We start from the raw sequence: 26,245 nt of genomic DNA on the forward strand, positions 1-26,245 counted from the left end.
CACAGATTATTATAAAATATTTATTATTATGTAATTTTTAGGGTTTGAGAGATCACGCTACTCTAAAATTTTAGCCTATGAGAATATAAAAAAAAGGTAAATATTCTTTAGCATTAAAGGACATTTATTTTAACATATATATTAATAATTTAATAAAAATGCAAATATATTTATTTTATTGCCTACTTTTAAGACTTTATTTTTGCTACACACACAAACATCTTCTTAATTAAATTATTATACTGCATTACTTATTAATAATTTTTGGTGTATAACGACCATCATGAACATTATAAGTTACGTAAATATTATCGTGTAGTTGTTCGAACAGTTAATAAGAGCAGTATACAGTAATTTCTCTGTTATTATCAATTTTTATTGTTTTTAAATACACAGTATTTAAGATCACCTATAAGCATACCATTATTTCAATACATTGTCTACATGAAAAAGTCACTACACGTGTCATATAGTTACTTGCTTAACTGTGGTGAATGTAATTATTTAAAGCATAAATTACTTTTTACATAACTTTAACAAAATAAACGGTACAATTCATAGAATCATTTTTTTACAATAATCATTTAAGTACCATTTTGTATTTCGTTCAAAGAATTTAAAACGAAAGTAACTATAAATAATATTTAGTTTTTAAAATGATGTTGATAAAATACGATTTATAAGTACATAATACACTAATCAAAACTCAAAAGTAAACGCAACGCATAAAATGGAATTGTAAACATTTAATGACCTAAATCGCAATGAAAATTTTTATATTTAAAACCCATAGTTAATCAAAACGAAATTAATATAAAATTGGAACCTCTTCAAGCTTGCAAGACTTCTATTAAAATTTGTCACTATTATTTCAAGAGTATATTTTCATTATTTTTCGACATGTTGCGCGGAAAGTTGTTACGTTTTTTATGATTAGAATTACCTCATGTATTCGTACTTAGACTGATATAAATACATATAGTTTCTATATGACTAACGAATGGCAAAGGTAATAATTTTACAGAAGTTTGTAAATATTTTTTGTTAAATAATTTATAATTTAACGAACACTATTAACCTTCACTAAAATACAGTATGGATAAAATTTTTATATTGATTAAGCGAGTAATAAGTTTGTTCATCCTGGTCATGTATGCACAACAAGAAATACTACTTCAAACTATTTTTTGCATTATCTGTGAGAAATAATTTTACGATTATGTTCTACACCATTTTTGTCATTTAATACTTTTTCTATTGTTTCCAAACATGTGAAAAAGGTAGTCTATAGAAAAATAACAAGAACTTTTACTTCTACAGTGCTAAACCCGTTAATGAATGTATTATTAAAAAAATAAGTGACAAATCTTAAGAATGCAGATTTCATATTGAAAGACAGTCCAGTATTGTAAACCAAAGAATTAAACTTTAGTAAATAGTAAGAAGTTCAAGACAGTGATGCATACACATGATGATTAATAATACAAGATTGCTTATGCTTAATACTTTTGTAAAAAGAACATGAACAAACTTATTACTTAATCTAATATACTATGTACTTTCATGATTCTAAAACGTAAATATATTATAAGTATCCTAGATCAATTGAAGACTGTATGTTGTGTGGAAATACCTTTCCTGCTTCTATTACAAAATACGTATTTACCGCTCAGTAAACATAATGTAAAAGATTATCCAACTTGAATTTAAAAATTGTATTCCTATATTGTTGTTATTTCAATATAACTATATATCTGACACAATTGTATTTAAGTGTATACTAATTAGTGTTTGCATCTAAATATTAATAACACTCATGAATAATTACTATATTAGCGTCTACTTTACTGATGACATTCATTATTAAATAGGACTATAACTCAGACATTTATATGTGAACATAAATGGTGTTCAATTATATGCGTCAAATATATTTAAAGAAATAAATATGCAAATGTAAAACAATCTAAAATGAAGAATGATGCGAATGATGTAACAGATTCGTTTTTAAAATCCTATTTCCATGATGTATTAAACATTTTTTTGCTCCATTAATAATGAAACTTGTCAGTCAAGTCAAAAAAGAAAGCACAACGAAATGCGTCGATTTCAATCGCTAAGAACTTGAAAACAAAGCAGTTACAACAAGTTCTTGAGTAGAGTCCTTAAAATATTTGACATATATAATTGTACACCCTGTAAATATAGAATCATGAAAGGAACGTCATACCATCCATGACAATGAAGGTCAGTGTATACTAAATATTCTTTGGTGACAAAAATAAATAACAGCTGAAAATGATTAGAATAATCAATTATATAAAATGATTCAAAATAAAGATTTAAAATATCCTAATCTAGAAATACAACATTAAATTCCAATAAGGAAATGATTACTATAACATTCCAAATGTGTGATCACAGAAAATATAGTATATATATTACTGAATAATATATATATATTACTGAACTATTTTGCTAGTCAATTGAATAACAATCGACAGTTACCAGTAATTATTAGAGTGAAGATCTTTAAACAGAACCAAAAAGATAGTACCTAAAAGATAAAATAATTCCATAATTGTCGACATAAAATTACTAACAAAATACTTTTAGAATCACTGTATAGTAAAGTAGAGAAGGATCATAGAACTTGTACCAATGTGTACAGTAGTCCCTAATTTCTCAAAATTTTATACATACAGTGATGAGCAAAATACAACACACTTTACAAAATTTGCAACAATTTCTGTTTTGTGTCAAACATTGTATTAGAATCTGTGTTATATGCTATTTTTCAAGACCTTAATTATTTTTTGTATCTTTTTGAATTTAATAAATCTTTTAACTCAACTTTGCATTAATCTTTGTTGATATTCATACTAGTTCTTTGCAGTAGTAGATGTGAGATCCATAAAGTATTGTTGTAAATTTTCTTTAAACAAACGAGACCTGTGTCTAATGAAATCAAGAAAAGCATTGCTACCAAAATCACCAACAGCACAAGATAGAAGATTGTTGTACAGGTATATTCACGTGTTGGCGAAGGTTTAAAAGGAAATCACAGGGAGATTGATTAGCAAGTAGATGACGATAAAGAAATTAAGAAATCCATAGTTATACGTGCGATGAAAAGAAGAGAAACCTATATAATATCTAAGGAAAATGTTAAGAAGGTGCGCTATATAGCCAGATGAAACTATAATTGATTTTTGTCAGATAGTAAAACTTGATATTGGAAGAAACAAAGAAAAGTCTTAAACAATAACACATGAGAGTGATATTAAAACACGATACCGACTCAATCATGATATGGGAACGTATGCCATTGTATGTAACAGATAAAATACATCGAGTTGAAGTTGTTACAAATTAATTTTACAATCTCATTTACTGGAAATGATAGAGAACTTGCCTTATCTCGACGACAAAGTGACACTCTAGCGGAATCGAGATACAAAACATAGAGTCTGAATTTAAATACAATTGAAAATTTGTGAACTCATTTAATAATATCAATGTTGATAATTTTTGGATCAAAATTCAAGAAGAATGGTAAGGAATCGATCCTGACTACTGTTATAAAACTTACCCCAACGAACGTATGCTATAACAGAAGCAAACGATCTCCGATACTATAGACTATATGTATATTAAGTCTAAATTAATACATTTCCAAAAATGTTGAAAGTGTGTTTAGTTTTACTTATCACTGCATATGATTCAGAAAATGTTACAAGCACTCCATAAACTCCTTATTCACAATCAAATTTCATTGTCAAAATAAAATCCACCAAAATGCTACCAGAGCATTAAATGTGGCATATTGCATTGCATTTATACAAAATATTTCTTCAACTAATAATCGTTTAATATATTTATATTCCGATTACCATGTTGTTGTAGAAGGAACACAAGAACCCACAGTAAAATCTTTGTACTGAGAGAAAACACAGATCTGAAAAGTATTGAAACTGAAACTAAGAAGTTTAGAGCTTAAGTACTTAAACTAACCTTGTCTTTTAATCGCTGACAAAGCTGCAGTGCTATAGTTAGCAATACTAAAGCTTCATTTAACCAGGGTACACTGCATTCTGCTTGCTGTGTCTCATATTTTACACTACCATGTGAATTCTCTAGTTGATATACTGCCAGAACCAGCTTATAACTTTGTATATAAAAACTTATAGCCAAATTTTCAGGTAGATTTGGATTCAATGATTTCTGAAAGTATGTGTAGTATTTAAAATGAGTTTTATGGATTTACATTTATGGGTGCCTGAAATATACACTTACTCACCATATTCCGACTTTTAATAAGATCATCGATTGTCTTCTTCCTAGGAACTATTAAACTTGTTCGACTGCGTTGAAGGCAACCCAATATATTTCCTAATACATGCATAACTTCGTCCGATGTTTTGAAAGGATAATGACGATCAACATTGTCTATGTGTGCAATAGCTTGTTGCAAGTGATTGGCAGCATCTTGTATTTGTTGTAACTTCCATGGATGTTCATTTTGTATACTTGTTCTCATATTAACATTTTGTTGACGTTGAACTTTAAAATTAACTTCCTATAAAGAACTCTCGCTTAATTGAATATATATAACTAAATTAAAGGTATTAATACTTACCGCATTTGTTATGCTATCACCAGTTAAAACGGCTACGCATTTTACTTGATCATGAGGGGCAGCAAATATAAATCTGTCTGTCTTATTATGTTGATCATTGCCAAATAACGCTAATGGAAATCTTTGCGCACATTCCTGCATTAGTAACAAAAGACAATAATATTTTTCACTCGTTATTAGTAATATATAAAGATGTATTATTTTAAATATACCATTAAAATATTCCTCAATTGTGACAAGGAAGAATGAACTTCTTCGTGAAGAACCCATTCAAACTCCATCTGCTGCGAATTAAATTTGTATAATTTTAAATTATGGAAGTACTTTCAACTCGATGCTATAAATATTTCACAGAAAGAGAAAAGATGTTTTCAATAAAAATTCTGTTCCTTTTAATGCTACAAGTGTGCATAAAAAAGCATCTATAAACATTTAAACTTGAAACATGAAGTATATGAAAGTATATAACAAGTATATGAAATTTGTATCATAATTGGAAAAACAATAAACAAAGTAATAATGTACCAAAGATAACATAACCAAGAAGAAACAGTACACCAAAATGGACGGATGCAAGTTGAATAGTTCAATGATAGATAAGGTATACTATCATCATGTACCGTGAAATGACGAGGTCGCCTAAGTGATTAGATAAACGGTAGGCAAAGACAAATAGCTTACGAGATTGTGAGCCTCCTCCTTCTCGCTGTCAGCCATTTTTCCCCTCCGGCTGCTGTCACTACTTGCTTCGTTACTTATACAACACTGTGCTTTATTTTATACAACTTATTTTTTCTTCTGGTTTCCGTGCTTTTCTTAAACATCACATTTGTCACCAATTTCACACACGATCTCAGTTATCGTTCGATGCCAAAAGATAAATTTCGTCATCTTGTCCGGTGCAAATTTTTTTCGATCCTAAGTAGATAAATTGTTATTGTTACTCGTATAAGATATTCTAATTGCAATCTAAGATCTGTACGAATTAGCAGAGTAATTCGGTAATAGAAATAAACAAGAATAATCGAAGGTAAGATTATACCCTTATTTCCAATAAAGTTTGAAAACTTTTATATTAAAAATGAAAATACATAAATCGAAGATGTACTCATAGATCTGTAATAAAGAAATAATTTAATTTATATATGTAATTCGCTTGAAATTGAATGATGCGTTATCATTTCATATTATGTACATATAGGATACTAAATTGAATCAACTGGTTCTGAAAATTCATGTACGTACATATGTACATATTAAGTTTATTCTTTTTAAGCGAACTATAGTTTTCAAATACGTGATATTAATAATAAATATTGTCTTTTTATAATCGAAGTACATACACTAATAGCAGAGTAAATTTTCGAAATATGTACAATTGTAATTGAATAAATTGGAACTGTGACTATTTTAAGAATCACTGTATGTAGTCGTCGTAGTCATCCGTCATCCTACAGAGAGGGAGCGGGAGGACAGTGCCCCTAAAAGCAAGCAACCAGTTCATAATCTTATATATACCAGAGAGTTCATATCAGAATTGACTTTCATATTTTACTAAAAATATGGCTTTAAAGTTGTATTATGACTTATTGTCTCAACCAAGTAGAGCTGTGTACATATTTTTAAAGGCATCCAATATACCATTTGAGAAAAAAGTAATAAATTTGACAAAAATGGAACAACTTAGTTCGGATTATCAGAAAATCCACCCATTTAATAAAGTTCCTAGTATTCAACATAATGATTTTAACATAATAGAAAGGTATGAGGCACGTACGAAATGTGTATATGAAAACAAAAACAAGTAAAAAGCATCATTTCTTATAGTGTTGCAATTTTGAGATATCTTTGTAAAGAATTTCCTGTGGCTGATCATTGGTATCCAAAGGATTCAAAGGACCAAGCAAAAGTTGATGAATATCTTGAATGGCAACATTTGAACACTAGGTTCCACTGTGGCTTATACTTTCGGAAAAAGGTATAAAAATGATCGACAGATTGTTTATGTAAAGATTTGTAAAACATATAAATATATTATTACCATAGTACTTAACACCACTTATAACATCTAAACCGACATCAATTGAAGCGATAGCAAAATGCGAGAAGAATATGATCGAGTGTCTTGATCTATTGGAAAACATTTGGTTAAAAGACAAGCTTTTCTTAACAGGTTCTAAAGTAGCTATTGCCGATCTTCTTGGAGCATGTGAGATAGAACAAGTCCGTAAGTAATCCTGCAAAATTAGATGTAATTTTGTTACTAGCTAAATGTAATACAAAATTTCATATTAAATACAGGATTAGCTGGATATGATCCTCGTGAAGGAAGACCTCGCTTATCAAATTGGTTGACAAGGGTTGCCCAAATAACAAACCCCCACTATAAAGAGGCTCATGCCTTTATTGAATTACTTACAGAAGAGGCGAAAGAAAACATGTTAAGAAGCAAGATTTAATAGTTTTCTAAACTTTGTTATCAAATTGGTGATATAGGTTTTAACTCATTTTTATTGATTAAAGGGATGTAAAACTTGGATATTATTAAATCATAGTGGTAGATTGAGTATAAATACTCTATTTTTACTTATTATTTTATAATATTTTTTAAACAAATGTTATACTTGTAATCGCACTTTATATATGTATGTATGTATATGTATATCTATTTTCTGAAGCATTTTCAAGTAATGGTTATTCCTTGTTTCCTTATAGAAGTAATTTTTAGTTCACTATATCACAATGTTATATTTTGATTCTTGTGCTGTGTTAGGTGGTGTAGTTGTTGGATGAATATGAACAGGAAGGTCCCAAATCATTGTTTCAACATCCAAGGTTAATGGACCTTGCCAGTTAATAGTACGTTCATTGGGCATATCTATTAGCTTAGAAGTTGTGACAAATTCAAAATGTAATCTCCATTTCAGTGTCATTAAATTAGTGGTAAAATCTGGTGTCACGTGTAAAGGTATAGGGAGCACCAAATGCGAATATTTTAAACCCATACACATTTCATGATGTTTATTGTAACTGACTGACGTTGGAGTCGCTGTTTTTCCTCGCCTGTATTCTTCTGAAATATGTTCTTCTGATTGCAATGCAACTGAGACTTGAACACACGAAACTGTCGCATTTGAAAAATCAAATGTGCCAACTATATCTTCTCCAAGTTTGTAAGAATTTTTAAAGAGACAAAATCTTACAATTCGTCCACGCCCATTAGTAATGTTATAAAAATTTGGGCTTCGTCTGGCAGTCAAATTCTATGTACACATAACAACAAAAAGTATTAGTCGCAAAAGTATTAATTGCATAATATACATTTTTATTGTACACAAACCTGAAGAGTTTGTAATGCAACATCTAATGGTGTTTCTCTATGTTGTGTTTCCATGAATGGATTATTTGGACTTAAATCAACACTATCATTGCAAGTGGTTACTTCCGGTAGTTCTGTTAAAATTAGAATATTAATATAGCTCTTAAATTATAAATACGAAATAAACAAATATTACCACTTAAAGAAAGTACTCTGAAAGGAACCCGAAGCAATTTTATAGCTGTATTAACACGTTGTGTTCCTACAGTAATCTTATATGAATATTTCACTGCATGTCCTCTATAAGACGGCGGTGCATCGCTTGGAATTATTTCCCGATATATATCTGGAAAACTGAACTATATACTTTCTGTATTTAATACAAGGCATCCCATATTTCACTTTTTTGTACACTTTAACATGTTTCCATCATTTATAATCATGTAAACACATTTGAAATGTTTACAATTAGAAAGTTTTTTAAAAGACTTTTTAATGTTTAAGATCACATTAAATTTATACTTTAACAATCATTACAAGAAGCAATGTACAATTTTTTATATTTAAATTCTATTCAAATCTACTCGTACATTTTTTAAAACATAATCAAAATTTAGTAAAATACCCTGTTACAATAAATCTTGATTTTCTTTAAAAACTCACATGTTTTATTTTCACCTGGCGATAATCTTAAGTCACAAAATAAAATCTTGGGCTTAGTATTGAGTACTACATGGCCATTATCTTGTTGCCACGGTGCAAATGTTGTGTCTGTAAAATGTTTTTCTTAGTGAAGACACGGTTAAGTAATTAAAAAAAGTAATTATTATTAACAAATAATTATTTGTAAAGACTCATTCTTCTTACTTGCATTAATAGCTCCTAAGCAAGCTGTAGTATTCAATTTCTCGGAACGAACAATTTTGATATTTGTAGAACATTGACAGTGGACTTGTGCACTAGCCCATGCGAGACTTTCAAAGATATCACTAAAACCATTATGTAATAATTGAATTGAACAAATTCAACTGTGTTATATAAAGTAAACAAATTATGTACCTGTGACTTTGAGATATTTGATGACTTGGATTTGGTGGATTACTGAATGTGACTAAACACTCTATAACTTCTCCAGAAAAGTATACAGGACCTCTAATTAATTTTGCAGTTACCTCAATCATAATTTTCGTTATATATAATTATTCCTTTATAATGTTATTAACTTTAATACTCTCTTTTTCATAATCATAACAAAATATTATATACACAGTTTAAACTAAAGTATAAGAATATTTTACCACAGTTGATAATCCTGAAAATGATAAATTACTTGTAATATCTGTTGTTGCTCTAAACTGGTAACAGTTTCAAAACTTATTAAATATTGTCTATCTAATGTATAATTATCTTAAGAATGAAGCAAAATATATCAACAATGATAATGAATGTATTTGTATCCTCTTGAAGAAACAGATTCCGTCTGTCAGAAGTTTGAGCAAAAGTTTTAAAAGATGCTTTTTTCTTGTAAACACATTGACTCACTAATTATTTAAATTTTTAACACACGTTAAAGGATGCCGATTTAAGCATATATATTAATATGATACTTTGTTCCTAAAAAAATTGTATAATTTTGTTATATTTTGCTTCAATATCGAGTTGAATTGAAAATATACCACTGAGCATAATACAATTTTATTATATTAGAAGAAATTTTTTCACTTTCATAAAAGAGGAATAGTATTAGTTAACATTAGAATTGTGTAATGTATTTGTAGCGTGTGAACACAAATGTAATGTAAAATAATAGTTATAAAAAATTTACAAGCTATGTGTTGGTAAGGATGCACCTGTAGAGTAATATGTCAACAACTTTGGTTTTTTTACAAACAATTTCATAAGCTGTTTGCATATTGTCATCGTAAAGGCATTTACTCTAAATTTTCACTAACCTGTTATGCTTTTATTCTAATTGAATCATTGAGCAATCCCACAGTCATTTTATATTAATATTTTCAACTATAGTTAATGCCCTTGTTCTTTGTCAACATTTTTATTCTCTTTTTCATTTATTTTATGTCTTCAATTATCGAATACGTGTACATATTACATTTAATTTTTGACAATTCTTTAGTTATTATTTATACGAAATTAGATATCTATGCAGATTTCAGCTCTAATTTATAATTCAAGATTTGTGATGAAGAAAACAATCGAGGATTGTTTGATTTACAATGTACACACATACATATGTATGATGTATATATGCACTGGTTCATAGGCAGACATAATAGAAACATAACCTACTGTAACAGTGCATCATTAAAAATTCTTCTCCTAAGTTACTACCCATATACATACAGACTACACTATAAATAAATGTCACTCATTCCGTGTAAACCAATTTTTGGATTCTTCATGCTTTTTTGTTTGGCTAGAAATATTAGCGCGCAAACTTATAGAAATATGAGTACTTTTGCAGGTATTAATTCTGTGGTTTATGTTACCGTTCCAACGCAAGAACTTGCTAAAAAATTAGCACAGTAAGCTTTAAGAAACTAACTTGCGATGAAATCAGAATTTTTCTACTATGCTATTTAATTTTCAAATTGTCATTTCGCAGTGGTTTGGTGCAAAGTAAACTGGCCGCATGTGTTAATATTATACCCGAAATTAAATCTATGTAAGCATTATGTAGATACGTAATATAGGTATACATTTATATTTAATAACTTTGAGTGGTATAACAAAAATAATCACCAATCATTTTTAGATATGAGTGGAAGAATGAAATAAATGAAGACAGTGAATTACTAATGGTATGGATGTATAAAGTCAGTAAGGAATATGGTAGAATTAATACACGCATGTTTCTACATAGTATTATTCTTATTACAGATGATAAAAACAAGAACTGATACTGTGGATGCTTTAACCAGATATGTTAAGTATGTTCAAAATCTTTTATTTTAGTATTAATCGGCTGTCATAATCTAAAACTCTTTTGTACAGGGCTAATCATCCGTATGAAGTCTGCGAGGTAATTTCTTTACCAGTAAGTAATATTCCAATACAATGCGGTCTTTATAATTCATAGCTTTCATAAGAATTTATAACGTTATTAAATATTTTGTAGATACAAAATGGAAATGAAGATTATCTTCAATGGGTCAGTAATATAAAAGATAAGAAAAGTTCTACAAATTAATTGACAATAGCTATAAAGTTAAAATAAGTCTCTTATCTCCAAATAAACCGGCATCAAATGTTTCACTGTCACTATCAATTTTACTCTGTAAAAGAATATATATTATTTTAACAAAAGGCAAGCTTCGTCATATTTACGTTATAAATGACTATTATAAACGAAGGACTGACCTTTCTGTAATAATTCTATAATAATGAAAAGGAGTCAGAACGAAATCGGTATTTGTTGTAGCTTTCTTTCTTACAGTAAAGGGACTGTTTGACAGCTTGATCCGTTCGCAAGGGTACATATAGAAATGTTCTTTGATTTGATTGGCTGACGATTCACTGCTGATACAGGATCCACTGCGGATTGGATGTGCGGTAAGATGGTGGGGTTAGACAAGTTATGCCCTTCGTGGATTCCCATTGATGCGACAAGAAATGATTTTCCGGCCTATGTATTCTATAACTTGCGTCCTAACGTAACTCCTCGTAACGTTGCTCACGTTAACTGTAACTCATGTAACTGGTCTGTGATAGTAACGTGACGAACGTGGTTCGGAAGTAATTACCTTTAAATGTTTTAGAAACCAATTTTGGGTAAATTTATATTTTATGAAATTAACTTTATTTTTTTATATAGTTCACACATGTCACAGAGAACTCCAAAAAAGTTATTGAAATATAGATGTTGTATCCGGGAAGACTTCTTTGTTCATCAACATAGAATTTTATAAAGCAGTTTGAAACACCTTAGTAATATGTTTATACGATACGTAATTTAAAACATATATTTACCATGATCATAATTCTTGAAATATTTCTAGAAATTGTTTTATGTTTTAAACTTTAAAGTACTGAGAGACTTAATTTGTTTGTTAACGATGGATGGAGTGTATATATAAACATTAAACATCTAAATAACAGATATTGCATACGTAATAATGAATTTAAATATTATTTCAGTGGCATATAAATGACAATTCGTAGCTTTTAGAAAGAAACAATTCTATTACCATAAAAATTTCATTGTACTAATACAGAATTTACTTTGGATAATACTTATATTATTAGAATGTTGTATGTTATTCCAGAAAAAATTAAGTGGTATGCATTTTTGTGATAAGCACCGATTAAAGAAATTATCACATTACATTAAAAATGCAAAAGGAAGTAAACAATATAATAGCAGAATCGTTGAAAAAGGCATGTGATCATGACAGAACTGGAAACGTAGGAAAGGCATACGCATATTATACAGTTGTAGCTGAATTAAGTCCATCAAAGAGATTGGAGATCGAAGAAGCTTTTGTTAACGTACTTTGTATGTTTATAATATACATTTGATGCTCTCGTAATACAAAAATTATAAATATATATTTTTTAGGTCAATGGGGAATGCAACTTGCATGTGATCATAGATTTGCAGATGTTGTTTTATGTTACACGCGTTCTTTAGATATTTATCCAAATAATCCACGTATGTTAAATAATTTTGCAGCTCATCTTTTAAGGTAATTTGCACTGGTGATTTCGGTAAATGTACAACTAGTTGATTTAAAATTGATTTTTTAACGTGACAGATATCATGACCGCTAAAATTCCATATAATGAGGATTAAAAATATATTGTTAAAGGAATAATGATCCAATAAGGGCAATAAGATATTTAAAAAGAGCTCTGCAAGCCAATCCAAATTTTCTACCAGCAGAAAGAAATTTACAAAATGCATTTAGTATGGCTGTAGATAGGTGGCACTTTCCAATGTTGAATGATAAACAAAGGAATAATGCTTTTGAATGTGCAATACGAAAGAAAATTTCTGAAGGATATGACACAGTATTAGATATAGGGACTGGAACAGGGTTATTAAGTTTATACGCACAAAGTGCTGGCGCTAAAAAAATTTATGCATGCGAATATTCAGTGGCAATGATAAAAATTGCTGAGAAAGTATTTGAAAGTAACAATCCTAAAGATATAATTTTATTGCCCAAATTATCCACAGATCTTACAATACCTGCTGATATTACAGAGAGGTCAGTCCTTCGTTTATAATAGTCATTTGTAATGTAAATATGACGAAGCTTGCCTTTTGTTAAAGAAATATATATTCTTTTACAGAGTAAAATTGATAGTGACAGAAACATTTGACGCCGGTTTATTTGGAGAACGTGTAATACCATCTTTATTAAGTGTTCACACAAATATCTTAAATAGAAATGGTATAATAATACCAATGAGTGCTACACTTTATGTAGCTGCAGTGGAATGTGAATATTTGAGAAACAGGTCATCTGTAGATTTTGAACAAGTAAAGAATTCCTGTCCTTTAAATTTTGATAATATATCTATATTATTAGACGATGAATATTATGATACGGAACATTTGAAAAATGTGAAAGTTAATTATATTACAGAACCTAAAGTTCTATTCACTGTAGATTTTAATGATATAACGAATTTACACAAATTTAATGTGGATGGAGTAAAGAGTAAGATAAATGTAAAATGTGAATATGACGGTATTGTAGATGGTTTGGTGAGTTGGTTTAAGTTACACCTTGACGAGGAAATAACAATTGATACATCGGATAGAAAAACCTGCTGGCAAACTGCTGTTTTCCCAGAAGTACCTACGCTATTTAAGCAAGGAGATGTATTAACAATTCATGGAGAAATATTAAAAGGAAAATTAAAATGTTCTTATGCAACAAATATTGCTCCAGATACCAATTATAATGAGAAGAAATTTTTATATCATTTACCGAAAGAAGTTATAACATTTTTAAATGACTTTGAATATATGAAATTACTTACTGAAGTTAGTAAGTCATTAACCAATAAAGAAATCAATAGTATTTTGGATACATCTCCTTTTCCAGTTTATGGACTAATGTTACTAAAGGAAAATAAATACAGTCAAATTTTATATTATAAAACTGAAAATAAAGTGCTTCGTCTCCTCATAGAAGAAATAGCAAACCAAAATGGCTTTAAGGAGAAAATTTGCATTATAGGAAAATACAATACTATTAAAGTTTCGTTAGATAATATATTTGTTCATGATTTTGACATTAATGGAGAACTAAAAGATCGTGATCAAGAACACAGTCACGAATTCTTTAGGTATATCAGTTTCAATATTTCCTATTTGTCTTGTTTAAAGTATTTTTAAAAATTTTATAATGGCACTTTACAGATGTATGCTTAAACCAAATGGTATTTTATTACCTGAACAAATATTCCTTGTAGGTCAACTTGTATTTTCTGAAGATTTTCCAAATATGGTTTATGTTAAAGATGAAAATTTACAGGGAGGATCAACGTTAGTATTTAATAAAACAAATTCTAAAAAGGTACTTCTTAAGGAATATCCATATATGTAATAGTATATCATATAATTGGTGTTATATGAGAAGGTGATAATTCAAAACTAGAATAATTTACACGTGAAATATTCGTCAATCATGTATACAAATTAATTGAGTTTTGCTGTATCTATTATTACTTGCCGTTTTTATGTAATACTGCTGTGAATACATATACATTAAAAGAACTTTTTATTTATGTTCACGATTACGACCAATTATACGATATTCTGCATATATAGAATAATTAAATTGATTACGTGGGGACATGGACATGGACATGATTACAAATTTTCATGTTTTACAGAGATTTAATAGCTATCAAAATATACGGAATACTTTTGATAGTACAAAGCTATATGGAATTGCTCAGCATATAAACGAATTTAAGGTAAAAAAATTACTATCCTTATGAGAAAATTTTGTTTTATAAATTTATGTTATCTCTCTGTGTGCGTGTGTGTGTGTATTACAGATAAATCAATTATTTGATTTAAATTCAAGTTTATATTTACACGAACCTGCATCTGATATAAACATATTGATAGAAATGAAAGATAGTGAAATTACGGAACGCGTAGTAAACTTTGGCAAAATAAATGCAACAACTAACAGACCGTTGCCAAATGCATTGGTTTGCTGGTACAAAATCAGATTAACGTTGAACTATAATTACGATACAAAAAGAAATGGTTCCTTTATGAATCACACAGCAGTACTATTGGAAGATGAACTAAAAACCACTGCCCTACAAGGTAACGAAGTATACATAAAAGTTCAACAGGTCGAAGGTGTGGTGCGTATAAAAGTAAAGTGATCCTAGTAAAGTGTTCAATTTTGTATAATTGCAATCCACTTGAAATGTACATTTGTTTTACATGTTTAAATACTATTCCATACATGTATATAAGTAATGGTATAAACTATAATTTTCGCTGTTGACTAAACTAAATTTACTGTTAAATGATGTATTATGTAGTACAAAAAATTATTTTATAAAAATAAAAATTTATAATTTACTCTTTGTGTCATTCTTTAGAATTTTATATACATGTGGTGCTACTCTTTCAGGATAATTATTATGTACATCATGAGTTCCTTCCACAGAAACTATATCAAATATGCTCTTATCTTTTGTTACACTTTCTATTTGTTTTGCGTATTTATTCACTAAATCTCTTGTACTCGAGCTATTTGCCACAATAAGCAAGCTTGGTGTTCTGAATTTCTTCCAGAATTCCGCATGCATCTGTATGTTTAACATCGGACGTACTATTATTCTTAATCTGGGATCACGATTGTATTTATACAAATCTCCAACTTTAGTAACTGCACGTGTAAACATAGCTTCTGCAGCTTCTGTATTTAATACGTCTTTCCTTTTATACTGTAAAGCATATATTACTTCTTCTTTAGTGTACAATTTATGTCCAACATTACTATAAGCATTTAAATTGTATATATCTTGAACACGAGAAACAATATCATCGATTGCATCAGATACAAATCCATCGATAGCTATAATTCTTTCAAGTCGACCAGGATACAATACACTGAAATATGTTCCTATATGAGCACCAAAACTATGTGCTAAGTAGATACAAGTTCTCCATTTTAAAGTGTTTAGAACTAGTAAAATTGTATGAACATAATCAAAAAATTTCAATGGTAGTCCAGAAGGAAATGGTGAAGAAAATCCATGTCCTGGTAAGTCTATGCTTACATACTGGTACTCTTGTGGAAGTAGTTCTATTAATCTGTCAAAAGATCCAGCATTGTCTAAAATACCATGTACTACCAAAATTTTCTTCTCTTTTGGAGAACCATAGACTTTTGCAGCAACATGTCCCCATGGTACTGGGAATTTCACTTCCGCGAATTGCTTTTTCAACTGACTCATGATAATAGGCAACAACTTGCATATAATAAACACTCCACTAATTAATTGATCCCTCTTTATAGAATCACAATTGAAGAAAATATTATGCACTGCGTATAAATGAGTAATAACCTTGGTATTTATTGATATTCTTATCAAAGTAAAAAGGCAACGAAGGTAACAAAGGTAACAAAGTTCAATATGTTAATCAAGTATCGCAAGTCATTTATCCCACCCAAATGATTGCTGTAAGATAAATCATACTTATATAACATGTAAATTATATAGTATATATATATAGTTGAGAAATATCTTATAAACTATTTAGAAATGTACTATCAATTTGTATTTACCAATTTTTTAAAGACTCCAATATTAGTGATTTTATTACATAGTTCACGTATTTAGTTTCTCAGATCTTTAATGCATTATGTGATGTATAATTTACATCAAACGTACATATTGAAAATTCATAATTTTTTGTCACGGTACATGAACAGTAATAAATATGAAATTACTCTAACGAAGCGTTGATTACACGTGTATGTAGATTTTGTTTGAGAATCGTATTTCAAGTTTTGAACAGTAATATGTAACACGTGCGAAAAACACGTATAATAATTTTGACATCTGACATCATTGAAATAGGCATTCAAATATCTAGTATTGGATCCAGAGTACTCAGATGCCTAATCACTTTACGAATTTCTTCCAAGAAAGTAGGAGTAGGAGAATTACCCATCACAAATGGGATTGGATGATGCTAATGGTTTCCATTGGCAATCCATTGAAATCGTTCAATTCCATTTGTGAGGTCTTCTCTCCGCTACTTGGAGTAGATTCCGAGCAGAACCCTGGCACTATTGAACACATTAGATACCAATAGACACACTGGCCTTGAATGGAAATTCCAAAAACGGTCAGACGTGAGAGAGAGAGAGAGAGAGAGAGAGAGAGAGAGAGAGAGAGAGAGAGCTCTGATTGGGCCATTGGACCAATGAAAATGAGAGGGGAAAAGCATTAACCAATTCGTATCCAATAAAAAGATACAGGTTGTACAGTAATGAAACTTACTCCTGCACGCTTTTCTTATACCCTAAGCTAGCGCGCACATTCCCACCATTTTACTGCGCGTTCAATCCACAGTGGATTCTCGCTAACGGACAACTTCTTACAACACAACTTACACAGATTCCAGAGATGATCCGCTAGAGGGAAACGCACCTCACGCAACACTAGCAAGCCTATGCAATAGTTTTTTCAGTTACATTCTCATTGTTTGTAAGATCTCCAGATTTGTTATTACATATAATAATAAAAACTTTTAAATGTAGACGGTTTACAGATTGAAAAATGGAAGATAATCATACACCTGTAATTAATCCTTGGGATACATTATCTACAGTTACTAAATTTGACAGAGGTAACATAACCTTAGTCCCCGCGTAATTTTAAATTTTTCCATATTTGGTAGTTCTACGTAAAAAACATTTCGAATTTTTCAGTTCATAAGAAATATCAATATATAGTTCTTCAAATATTTCCTGAAAAGTATATTGCCTTAATTATAAAAAATATAATTGCGTAACTACGAAAATACTAATCAAGCTACAATACAAAGTTGAAGTTTAAAATATGATTCCAATAATTAATTTTTACTATTTTATTTATGATGTTTTCAGGTAAAGACACAAATACTACAGTATGCATGAATAATGATGGAAGTCAAACTAAAGGACAAGTTGTAAGCATAGTTACACCGTCTATCAGTCTTTTGATCGAATCTCTTATACAACAACTTTGTACATTGTTCGAAGATGATATCGTTCGCCGAAATAAATTATATTTTGGTAAAATACATATATGGTTTTTAAAAAAATTAGATTCATATACTTATTTCATATTAAAAACTAACTTGGTGATAAATTTGTGCTTTACTAATGCATAGACATTTTAATTAATATTGTAATATTTATTTGTAGCAATTTGTGATAGACTTCATGAAATGAAGTTAATCGATGGTTCATATAATATGATGGAATTTGAATCATTAAGGGGACAATATCAGCATGCATTGTATCATTTAGTTAGAGTTGCACGTGCAGCGACTGGTTCCGAAAATATAATACAAATGCCTAGGTATAATATCTGTAAACAATGTAATGTAATGTGTATCTATGCAGATATCTAATTTTTATGTACGTGTTTTGTACAGTTCATTAACAACAGAATGGTCCCGATACCATAGAGAATTTCAAGAAATAAGTTTTATTGCATCTGGTGGATTTGGTCACGTATTTAAAGCTTTACATCGCTTGGATGGTACTGAATATGCAGTTAAGAAGATAATAGTAAGATCTGGTCGAGTTAAAAGTATTATACAACATCTGGAAGAAGTAAAAACACTTGCCAAATTGAATCATACTAATATAATTTCGTACAAAGGTGCTTGGATAGAACCAACATTACCATCAATTTGTACTAAGATTATACCAAGTTTACCATCATCTAATTATTCTGAAAACAAAATAAGTAGTGTAGGTCATAAGAAAAAAAATAGGTATAAATCTTGTACAAAACAAAGTTTTGGTGTACAGAATGAATTTCACTATGCTAGTAGTGACAACAGTCAGAGTCCTTCGGACAGCGGTGAACAAGATATGCTGTTACAATATAATAAAAAAATAAATTATAAATCTGGTATGTATACTCATGCCAATTGTACAGAGAAAGAATCAGTAAGGATACAAAATTCAGTAACTAGTTATGATGTTATTAACAAAAGATTTGATCAACTAAATACTCCAATTAATACCATAGGGCAACGGATAGTCGAAGAAAATATTGAAAGAACTACTTCAAATAGTATTTCTTTTAGAAATGATAGCAAGAATTTAGATGATAAGATGGAAAATAACACAAATTATACAGATGGTACTGATTCGTGTGAAGGATCAAATAGCAATAATAAGCTTTGTCCATACATTCCTCAAACGGTTTGTACAAATTTTGTATTATCTTCTAAATAATAATACAATTTTAAAAACTTCACATTGAAATTCTTTAATGGATAGAATGAACAGTGTGTAACGTTATATATTCAAATGGCACTTTGCGAAAAGACACTTCAACAATGGCTAAGTGAAAGGAATGAGCAAACTTCACAAACAATGATCATTGGAATGTTAACTCAAATTCTTTGTGGTTTGAATTACATACATTCCCGCGGAATTGTGCATCACGACATAAAGGTTGTAGCAAGTATGTAACATTACTAAATAATATACTTAGAAGAAATTTTTTGTTTCAGCCAAGCAATATATTTGTTTCAATGTCTGGTAGCATTCATATACAATTAGGTGATTTTGGACTAGCTTGTCCACTACAAAGAGAAAATCATCGTTCGATTTTAGGTACACAAATGTATGCTGCACCAGAACAACTGGAAGGAAAATGTGATCCAAAAGTATTGCTTTAAATATTGTATAACATTGAATATTGTAGTAAATATTGACAAAAAGGAACTCAGCTCCAATGAACTCGACTTTGAAACATGTTGTTAAAGTCGCTTAGATTTAATTTCCAAGATGACTAGTAGCAGTTACAGTATTTCGTGAATATCTCAGAAATTGGAGTACAATATTTTTTGTAAAAACAAAAGTTGCTAAAAATGCCGAGCTGTACAATGTATTTACTCTTCATTAAAATTAGAGAGGAGAATCCTTTTGCAAATAATTACAAACACATTTTTGCAAATATGTCAAAAACTTAAGCCTAGCGACGAGTACATGTATAGGAAAAAGACACTGGGTTACCGTTTTGTCGATACTTACAAATATTATATTTGTAGAATTTTTTAATCTGATTTAGCTTTTTTCAGAGTGATATATACAGTCTGGGAATAGTACTTCTAGAATTGTTAGTACATACAAAAACTCATATGGAGCGAGTAGAAATAATTACTAGCGTAAAAAGAGGTCACATACCAACAATGCTAACAGCTACCTATCCTAAATGGGTATACTTTTAAAATAATATCTAATAATTTAAGAGAGAGAGAGAGAGAGAGAGAGAGAGAGAGAGAGAGAGAGAGAGAGAGAGAGAGAGAGAGAAAGGAATGTTTTAATTAAAATGTTGAATTTTCTGATAGGCACATATAGTAAGTCAATTAGTACAAGCAGACCCTGAGAAACGACCATCGACAAGTCAGTTGTTACAAGATTTAAACGAAGATAAGGATATGACGATAGCTCAATTAAAAAGTACAATTGTGATAAAAAACAATAAAATACAAGCATTAGAAGATAGAATATCAAGGTTAAAAGCACTGATTACAAAACACAATATAACAATAGATGATATGTAAGATATTAAATTAATTTAATTCAAAGAAAGTATTTACTTAGATAAATATATATATATATATATAGTATTATTAATTTAAAATAAATTGAAAAGAATTTACAGTATGTTCGCTTATTTTACGAATTCGTTAAAAAATTTATGCTACTATGAAATACAAATTTGACTATTATTTATATAATAGAATCGTATATTTTTAAAATGAAACTATAACTTCAAATGTTTATAACGTTGTGTATTATTATAAAATGCATGCATGCTTATAAAAAGAATTATAAACTTCATAAATACAGAATTCGTCAAAATAAGGGATGGACGAAAATTAAAGATTGGCTATTACGTTACGTGAACGAAATAATTTGTTTGATCTCTGATAGGTAATTAACATTAATCATAATCTATTGACTGTCAAATGAAGACTATTTGAACATTGTATAAATTTATGTAACATGAAACAAACTATTTTTACATTATATACAATTTTTGTATTATTGTTTTGTACATTTTTTTCACTGTTAATAATTATAAACTTTCTTATTCAATCAATCTGTGTCTGCGTTTTTATCCTCGATTATAGTATCTAATAATTCTTTAAGTTGTATTCCAGCAATTATTCTGGTAAACGGCTTCTCAGGATTAACGCATTGTTTTATTAAATCTTGTATGTTTGGATAGGCTTTCTGAATATTTTCAGGTATGTTATACAAAAAACCACTAGGTAACAAATTATCATTTGTATCAGGCTCTAAAAACATCTGTAAAAACATATTAGATTGAACATTATAATTCCTTCACGAGCTTTACGATTAAAGTATTACTGTGAACTTTCTTAACAAGTATTTTTATGACAGCAACAAACCTTGCATATTGCATAATAATTATGATCGCTAATTCTGTGACTACATATATCGGCAGGTGAATATATTAAACATTTTGAACATGAAAAATTTTCATTATTTTCTTGTAACTGATTCCATGTTTCTAATTTCTCTAAAGAGGGGAGAAGAACAGGTTCGTTACAACCATTTTTCAATTACTACAATAATAGATTAATTTTAAGCGAAAGAAGCTATCACACCTTCGGGTATAAAATTTTTATCTACAACTATTACATTTTCTAAATCGATGAATTTTGCATTATTATTTGAATCGACTGCTATGTTATCAGCCGATATATCGGTTAAATAAAAGCCAAAGTCATCGCTTTGAAATGTAAATACGTAAGCACCATTTAGAAGACTAGAAACTATTCGAGCTCTTAGCAACCATGGTTTATAATAATAATTCATTAATGGTAAACCAACATATTCTTGCAGTATAATACGCCCACATGCACCTAAATACCTTGGTACTGGCCAATTTTCATCTGCGGATAATATCTATAAACAAAAACTGGATGTGTATCAAAACATGTTTTAAAACTTTATAAAATATTGTAATGCAAACGACATTTCATTGAAGCATCTTAAATTAACATAATACCTGAAGAAGCAGAGGTTCGGGATTAAGAACGATTAATGTCCAAATATTAACATTAAGAGTTTGTTTATTAACATATTCATTATTAAGATATACTTGTTGCAAAAGATTACTCAAATGTTGCCCATTGGGACAAACCCTTAAACGACTCAAGTTATCTTTCGTAAAATCTAAGTCAACTTCTTGCTTAATGAGTTCATAAAAATCTACATTGTTAACTTCGTTTATCGACTTCTTTAAATTGCTCGTACAAATATGGGAGAAACTTTTATTTTCACAAAGCATTTGGTCAAATTTACTTAATTCAAACGAATGTGCCAACTTTTTTAATACAATATCATTCTCATTTAGACGACCGAAAAAAACATTTTTTGCTCCAAAGAAATAAGAAAATATAGAATATAAATTATACGGTGTAATATCCACTTGATCGGTATAACCACAAGCAGAAGTACCGAAACATGCCGGACATTTATGTAATTCTGTTAAATGGTTCACATCTGGTCGAAACGTAATAATTTTCGACCATTTTATACCAAGTATAACTGCAATGAAGAAAAAAAATTCCCATTTCTTAAATTTCAAAATGTTATATACATATGATAAAATCATTAGAGCTTCGTATTGCAGTTGCATACTATGTGTACATACGGTAAAGTATACAAGTATTTACAGTAAGTACACAACTAGTACATACTAGATTTGAAGATTTTCTATCTCAGCGCCATCGGCGGTAGAGAAACGAATCTCAGCTTGTGAGAAGCTGAGCAGCAAGGACATCGGAGTCTGGAGTAGCAAAGATAAATAAACACGTGTACGTATATACTTAATTAAAAATGATTTTTTTGTTGTATACCATTATAAAATAGAAAACAAACAATCTTTTTCCCATATTAGTTTCTATTAGATTGGAAACTATGAAACGGACGTGTTTGTTTAGTGCGCAGTTTTAGCTGCGGCTGTGTTCATTGTAATGTGCGCCCGATATTTTTAATATTAAATTTTGAAGGTATTCTTCTTACTCATTTCGTAAAATTTTGTTCGTGTTTGTATCCCATTTTTATTTTATTTTTCTCCGAAACCAGATGGAAACAAAACACGATTTACATCATTCAACGCCCGTTTCATAGTTTCCAATAATAACGTTGATCATTTTCCCTTCCACTGTGTTACAGTATATTAAGTAGATTTTTTCAAAATTAGGCTATGCACACCGTGTACATAACTATTTTCGAAAAAAATGTAGTTGATACATGCTTAATACATTCTGGCTTTAAAATCCAGAATTTGAATTAACGCTTTTAAACCGCCATATTGAATTTTAGTTGTTTGTCTAAGTTTGCAGCTATGTAATTCAGATGGCAGTGAAAACGGTGTCCCAAAAATTTACTAAGAGTCGAGCCCTCCTGCTTATGGGATAGATCGGCGCGTCGCAGAATGTAACAAGAGATATGGAATTTATATGGCTAAATCAACGCGTCGCGGTTTGTAACAGGAAAGATACGAAATTTATGGACTAAATCAACACGTCACAGATTATAACAGCAGAAATACGAAACCAGTATGACAAAATCCATACGTCGCGAGACATGACAATTATGCACGCCATGTATGTATACATATACTATACTATATACACTACATATATAGATCACGAACTTAGGAATATGGAATAGATCTATTCCTGAGTTAACATGATATAGATAACCGAAATCTAACGTTATATTAAAATTCAAAATTTGTAGATTAGATGAACTTACTTGCAGGAAGGTAAAAAAAGAAATAAATGCTAAGTGTATTTCAATTCATTGTAATTTTAGTGTCAATGATCTTGTATATTTGAAAAAAATTGTCATATTTCCCAAACTGTAACATAATTGATATTGAAATTTCGAGGTATTTATTTTATAATTATTAAGATTCTAAAGATGCTTTGTGGGAAATTAGTGAATAAATGTAGTCTTGTTATCTATCTACTCTTGAAAATCGGATCTAGTACCATAAAAATAGAAGTTAAGTCGAATTGAAAAAGATCTTAGACAGTTCAATTAGTGTGATTATAGTTCGTAAAACAAAAATACAAAATTTTCATTAAAACTTCCAAGCACAAAGACAAAAATAGTACACTCGTAGAACATGCAAAACTGCATACAATATAGATTATTTGTTATAATTTATATTAAGAATGAATAAATAAATATATAATTAATAAGTGAATAAATACATAAAATACACACAAAACGCGCGCGCGCGCGCGCGCGCGCATACACTCGATCACACGATACATAATATAAATGATATACAAAAGTTTACCAGCCTGCACACATGTTTATCTTAATAGAGGAAATGATTACGAAATCAAGATAAGTTATTTCAAACGTAAATTATTTTATAAAATGTTGCTAATTACTTCTTAGTTATACTGATTTAAAAAAAAGAAAGGATATGTACAAGTTACTTAGATCGTCGATCAATGTTTTAATACGAATGAACTGTTAAAGCTATTTATTAAATCTACGTTCCACAATCATATCCAATCACTTTCACACGATTATTGTATCAATCGCTCCATTCGTTGTACATTTATAGAAATTAGTTTATAGTATATCATAGACTAGATTCGTTGACCATGGACTGAGATCGGGTACTCTACTAAGTTGTCCAACTTCGTCTTATAAGTTAATTAGGCAGAAACGAATGCGGTAACGATTCATGGTTGACAAATATCGTCACGGTTGCATAATTTACTTATGCGAAAAACATTATATCCGGTAAAAAATGTTCTACTTGGATTGGACCGTTCGAGTTTGTTGTCCATGGATTCGTTGACTAGATTCCACTCTTAATAATATGTTCTCCCAGAGATCAATTATTCACGCATATTTCTTATTTATCTAGATATTCTTTCGACTGGAATCGATCGAATCGAAGATTCGCGCAAGAATCTTATTTATAAGAAATTAAGGTTAAATCGATGAAATTGAAATTTTGGTTTGTTTATCGAGCTTGGTCGGTACGCTTTTCGACCAGACGTTTACATTTACCGACATACGATAAGGAGAATTAGCAGGAGAATAAGCTTAACTTAAAATTATTCTTAATTATTAAACACAGCCTTACAATACTCTTAGTTCATTCGTATTATTTTCATTGGACGCTACATTTCTAGTTTGTACTTTTTTGATGGCGGTTTGGATCTTTATCTTAGAACGTAATTTTGTCCTTTTATAAACTAATAGCTCGATAGATTTTTCACACGTTAAATGTCTAACGGATCAAATTTCTAATTGTTCACGCCTTTCGTGCAATAAATTGCAATTTGGTATATTTGGGACCGTCCATCGGTTGTACCGAACGAACGCGCTTCGATAGAAAAATCTGAAATTTCAGCTATGGTTATCGACGATCGGTACGACATTTAACGCGCTCTACATATTATGGTATTAGAAGTTTTAACTTATTTCTATACAAGTAGATCGAACAGCTGCCAACACGGGCATTTCGTTTGCGGAATAAAATAGTTAAAAAGACTAGTGTACGTTACGTAATATGTATTATCAAGATAAAAAGTTCCGAAAGAATAAACTTAGGTCTTTCGAATGTTTACTTTTATCGCTTGCTGTACGATAATCGAGTAAAATACTGGCACGTTTCCCAAATAAATAGACTCGATCACGTCTATCGTTTATATATGATATCGTCGTGTTTTTAGTCGATACGTTTACTACCGTATCAACGAGAAACACGAGTTTGTCCACCGATGCTATTATTCCATCGAATGTAGTAGAAAATGAGACACGCATCGTTCTTTGCGTACGTATGTATGGCATCGTATCCACGGACAATACTTATTACAATATTGTACGTAAGTGGGCAAATTAATAACACGCGATTGTACAAGTTACTTTATAATATAAACGACGAATTGCATTTAGTTGTGGCCTGCATATCCGATTCCCAATATTAGTCGATATTCGGTGTAATATGTACATAGTTGGACGAAAGCA

General features: G+C 29.8%; 9 protein-coding genes across 22 annotated transcripts in view; 5 read left to right on the top strand and 4 right to left on the bottom strand.

Annotated features, from left to right (window-relative positions):
* Window positions 1-169: 169 nt before the first annotated feature.
* Window positions 170-5,461, bottom strand: rogdi (rogdi atypical leucine zipper). Of its 3 annotated transcripts, none has more exons than XM_076526831.1 (6): window positions 5,321-5,461; window positions 4,852-4,923; window positions 4,640-4,774; window positions 4,301-4,579; window positions 4,015-4,224; window positions 170-3,958 (listed from the first exon to the last, which is right to left on the bottom strand). In XM_076526831.1, the coding sequence occupies exons 1-6, from the start codon at window positions 5,354-5,356 to the stop codon at window positions 3,890-3,892; spliced, it is 801 nt and encodes a 266-aa protein (XP_076382946.1). In that variant the 5' UTR covers window positions 5,357-5,461; the 3' UTR covers window positions 170-3,889. The 3 variants fall into 3 exon arrangements, with proteins under 3 accessions (XP_076382946.1, XP_076382947.1, XP_076382948.1); XM_076526832.1 differs by having other exon boundaries at window positions 4,852-4,920; window positions 5,321-5,444; XM_076526833.1 differs by lacking the exon at window positions 5,321-5,461 and adding an exon at window positions 5,165-5,295.
* A 733-nt stretch (window positions 5,462-6,194) lies between these two features.
* On the top strand, window positions 6,195-7,321 carry LOC117224587 (glutathione S-transferase theta-1). Its single transcript, XM_033477627.2, has 4 exons — window positions 6,195-6,401; window positions 6,467-6,617; window positions 6,686-6,866; window positions 6,941-7,321. Exons 1-4 carry the CDS (start codon window positions 6,202-6,204, stop codon window positions 7,096-7,098), a joined length of 690 nt encoding a protein of 229 aa, XP_033333518.2. The 5' UTR covers window positions 6,195-6,201; the 3' UTR covers window positions 7,099-7,321.
* Window positions 7,026-10,050, bottom strand: LOC117224580 (RAB6A-GEF complex partner protein 2). Of its 2 annotated transcripts, none has more exons than XM_033477620.2 (7): window positions 9,911-10,050; window positions 9,018-9,270; window positions 8,826-8,947; window positions 8,622-8,729; window positions 8,155-8,304; window positions 7,980-8,092; window positions 7,026-7,902 (listed from the first exon to the last, which is right to left on the bottom strand). In XM_033477620.2, exons 2-7 carry the CDS (start codon window positions 9,137-9,139, stop codon window positions 7,372-7,374), a joined length of 1,146 nt encoding a protein of 381 aa, XP_033333511.1. In that variant the 5' UTR covers window positions 9,140-9,270; window positions 9,911-10,050; the 3' UTR covers window positions 7,026-7,371. The 2 variants fall into 2 exon arrangements, with proteins under 2 accessions (XP_033333511.1, XP_076382938.1); XM_076526823.1 differs by having other exon boundaries at window positions 8,622-8,744.
* A 287-nt stretch (window positions 10,051-10,337) lies between these two features.
* On the top strand, window positions 10,338-11,282 carry CUTA (cutA divalent cation tolerance homolog). 2 transcript variants are annotated; one of them, XM_033477636.2, is made up of 6 exons: window positions 10,338-10,501; window positions 10,582-10,641; window positions 10,732-10,792; window positions 10,857-10,906; window positions 10,971-11,013; window positions 11,095-11,282. In XM_033477636.2, the coding sequence occupies exons 1-6, from the start codon at window positions 10,338-10,340 to the stop codon at window positions 11,164-11,166; spliced, it is 450 nt and encodes a 149-aa protein (XP_033333527.1). In that variant the 3' UTR covers window positions 11,167-11,282. The 2 variants fall into 2 exon arrangements, with proteins under 2 accessions (XP_033333527.1, XP_033333528.1); XM_033477637.2 differs by having other exon boundaries at window positions 10,732-10,777.
* Window positions 11,283-11,389: 107 nt separating this feature from the next.
* LOC117224576 (protein arginine N-methyltransferase 9) lies at window positions 11,390-15,537 on the top strand. Of its 4 annotated transcripts, none has more exons than XM_076526818.1 (8): window positions 11,390-11,528; window positions 12,242-12,471; window positions 12,535-12,661; window positions 12,785-13,186; window positions 13,272-14,276; window positions 14,350-14,506; window positions 14,826-14,909; window positions 14,994-15,537. In XM_076526818.1, exons 2-8 carry the CDS (start codon window positions 12,309-12,311, stop codon window positions 15,333-15,335), a joined length of 2,280 nt encoding a protein of 759 aa, XP_076382933.1. In that variant the 5' UTR covers window positions 11,390-11,528; window positions 12,242-12,308; the 3' UTR covers window positions 15,336-15,537. The 4 variants fall into 4 exon arrangements, with proteins under 4 accessions (XP_076382933.1, XP_076382932.1, XP_076382934.1 ...); XM_076526817.1 differs by lacking the exon at window positions 11,390-11,528 and adding an exon at window positions 11,548-11,747; XM_076526819.1 differs by lacking the exon at window positions 11,390-11,528 and adding an exon at window positions 11,548-11,711.
* LOC117224583 (serine hydrolase-like protein) lies at window positions 15,342-17,249 on the bottom strand. Its single transcript, XM_033477624.2, has 2 exons — window positions 16,751-17,249; window positions 15,342-16,643 (listed from the first exon to the last, which is right to left on the bottom strand). Exon 2 carries the CDS (start codon window positions 16,416-16,418, stop codon window positions 15,528-15,530), a length of 891 nt encoding a protein of 296 aa, XP_033333515.2. The 5' UTR covers window positions 16,419-16,643; window positions 16,751-17,249; the 3' UTR covers window positions 15,342-15,527.
* A 152-nt stretch (window positions 17,250-17,401) lies between these two features.
* Window positions 17,402-21,305, top strand: LOC117224578 (eukaryotic translation initiation factor 2-alpha kinase 1). Of its 2 annotated transcripts, none has more exons than XM_033477617.2 (9): window positions 17,402-17,820; window positions 18,080-18,247; window positions 18,380-18,536; window positions 18,613-19,097; window positions 19,218-19,393; window positions 19,472-19,648; window positions 19,708-19,863; window positions 20,278-20,415; window positions 20,548-21,305. In XM_033477617.2, the coding sequence occupies exons 1-9, from the start codon at window positions 17,751-17,753 to the stop codon at window positions 20,761-20,763; spliced, it is 1,743 nt and encodes a 580-aa protein (XP_033333508.1). In that variant the 5' UTR covers window positions 17,402-17,750; the 3' UTR covers window positions 20,764-21,305. The 2 variants fall into 2 exon arrangements, with proteins under 2 accessions (XP_033333508.1, XP_033333507.1); XM_033477616.2 differs by having other exon boundaries at window positions 17,402-17,678; window positions 17,743-17,820; window positions 18,613-19,393.
* Window positions 21,182-22,997, bottom strand: LOC117224574 (divergent protein kinase domain 2A). The gene is made up of 4 exons (XM_033477612.2): window positions 22,242-22,997; window positions 21,838-22,138; window positions 21,619-21,749; window positions 21,182-21,514 (listed from the first exon to the last, which is right to left on the bottom strand). The coding sequence occupies exons 1-4, from the start codon at window positions 22,872-22,874 to the stop codon at window positions 21,302-21,304; spliced, it is 1,278 nt and encodes a 425-aa protein (XP_033333503.1). The 5' UTR covers window positions 22,875-22,997; the 3' UTR covers window positions 21,182-21,301.
* Window positions 22,935-26,245, top strand: part of LOC117224571 (uncharacterized) — a 46,770-nt gene continuing 43,459 nt past the window's right edge. For all 6 annotated transcript variants that reach the window (XM_076526828.1, XM_076526829.1, XM_076526830.1 and 3 more), the window contains exons 1-2: window positions 22,935-23,052; window positions 23,577-23,847. The gene's annotated coding sequence lies outside the window, so the exon portion shown is untranslated. The remainder of the gene's footprint in view (window positions 23,053-23,576; window positions 23,848-26,245) is intronic.

This window comes from Megalopta genalis, chromosome 16 (genome assembly GCF_051020955.1).
Source record: "Megalopta genalis isolate 19385.01 chromosome 16, iyMegGena1_principal, whole genome shotgun sequence".
Lineage (NCBI taxonomy): Eukaryota > Metazoa > Arthropoda > Insecta > Hymenoptera > Halictidae > Megalopta > Megalopta genalis.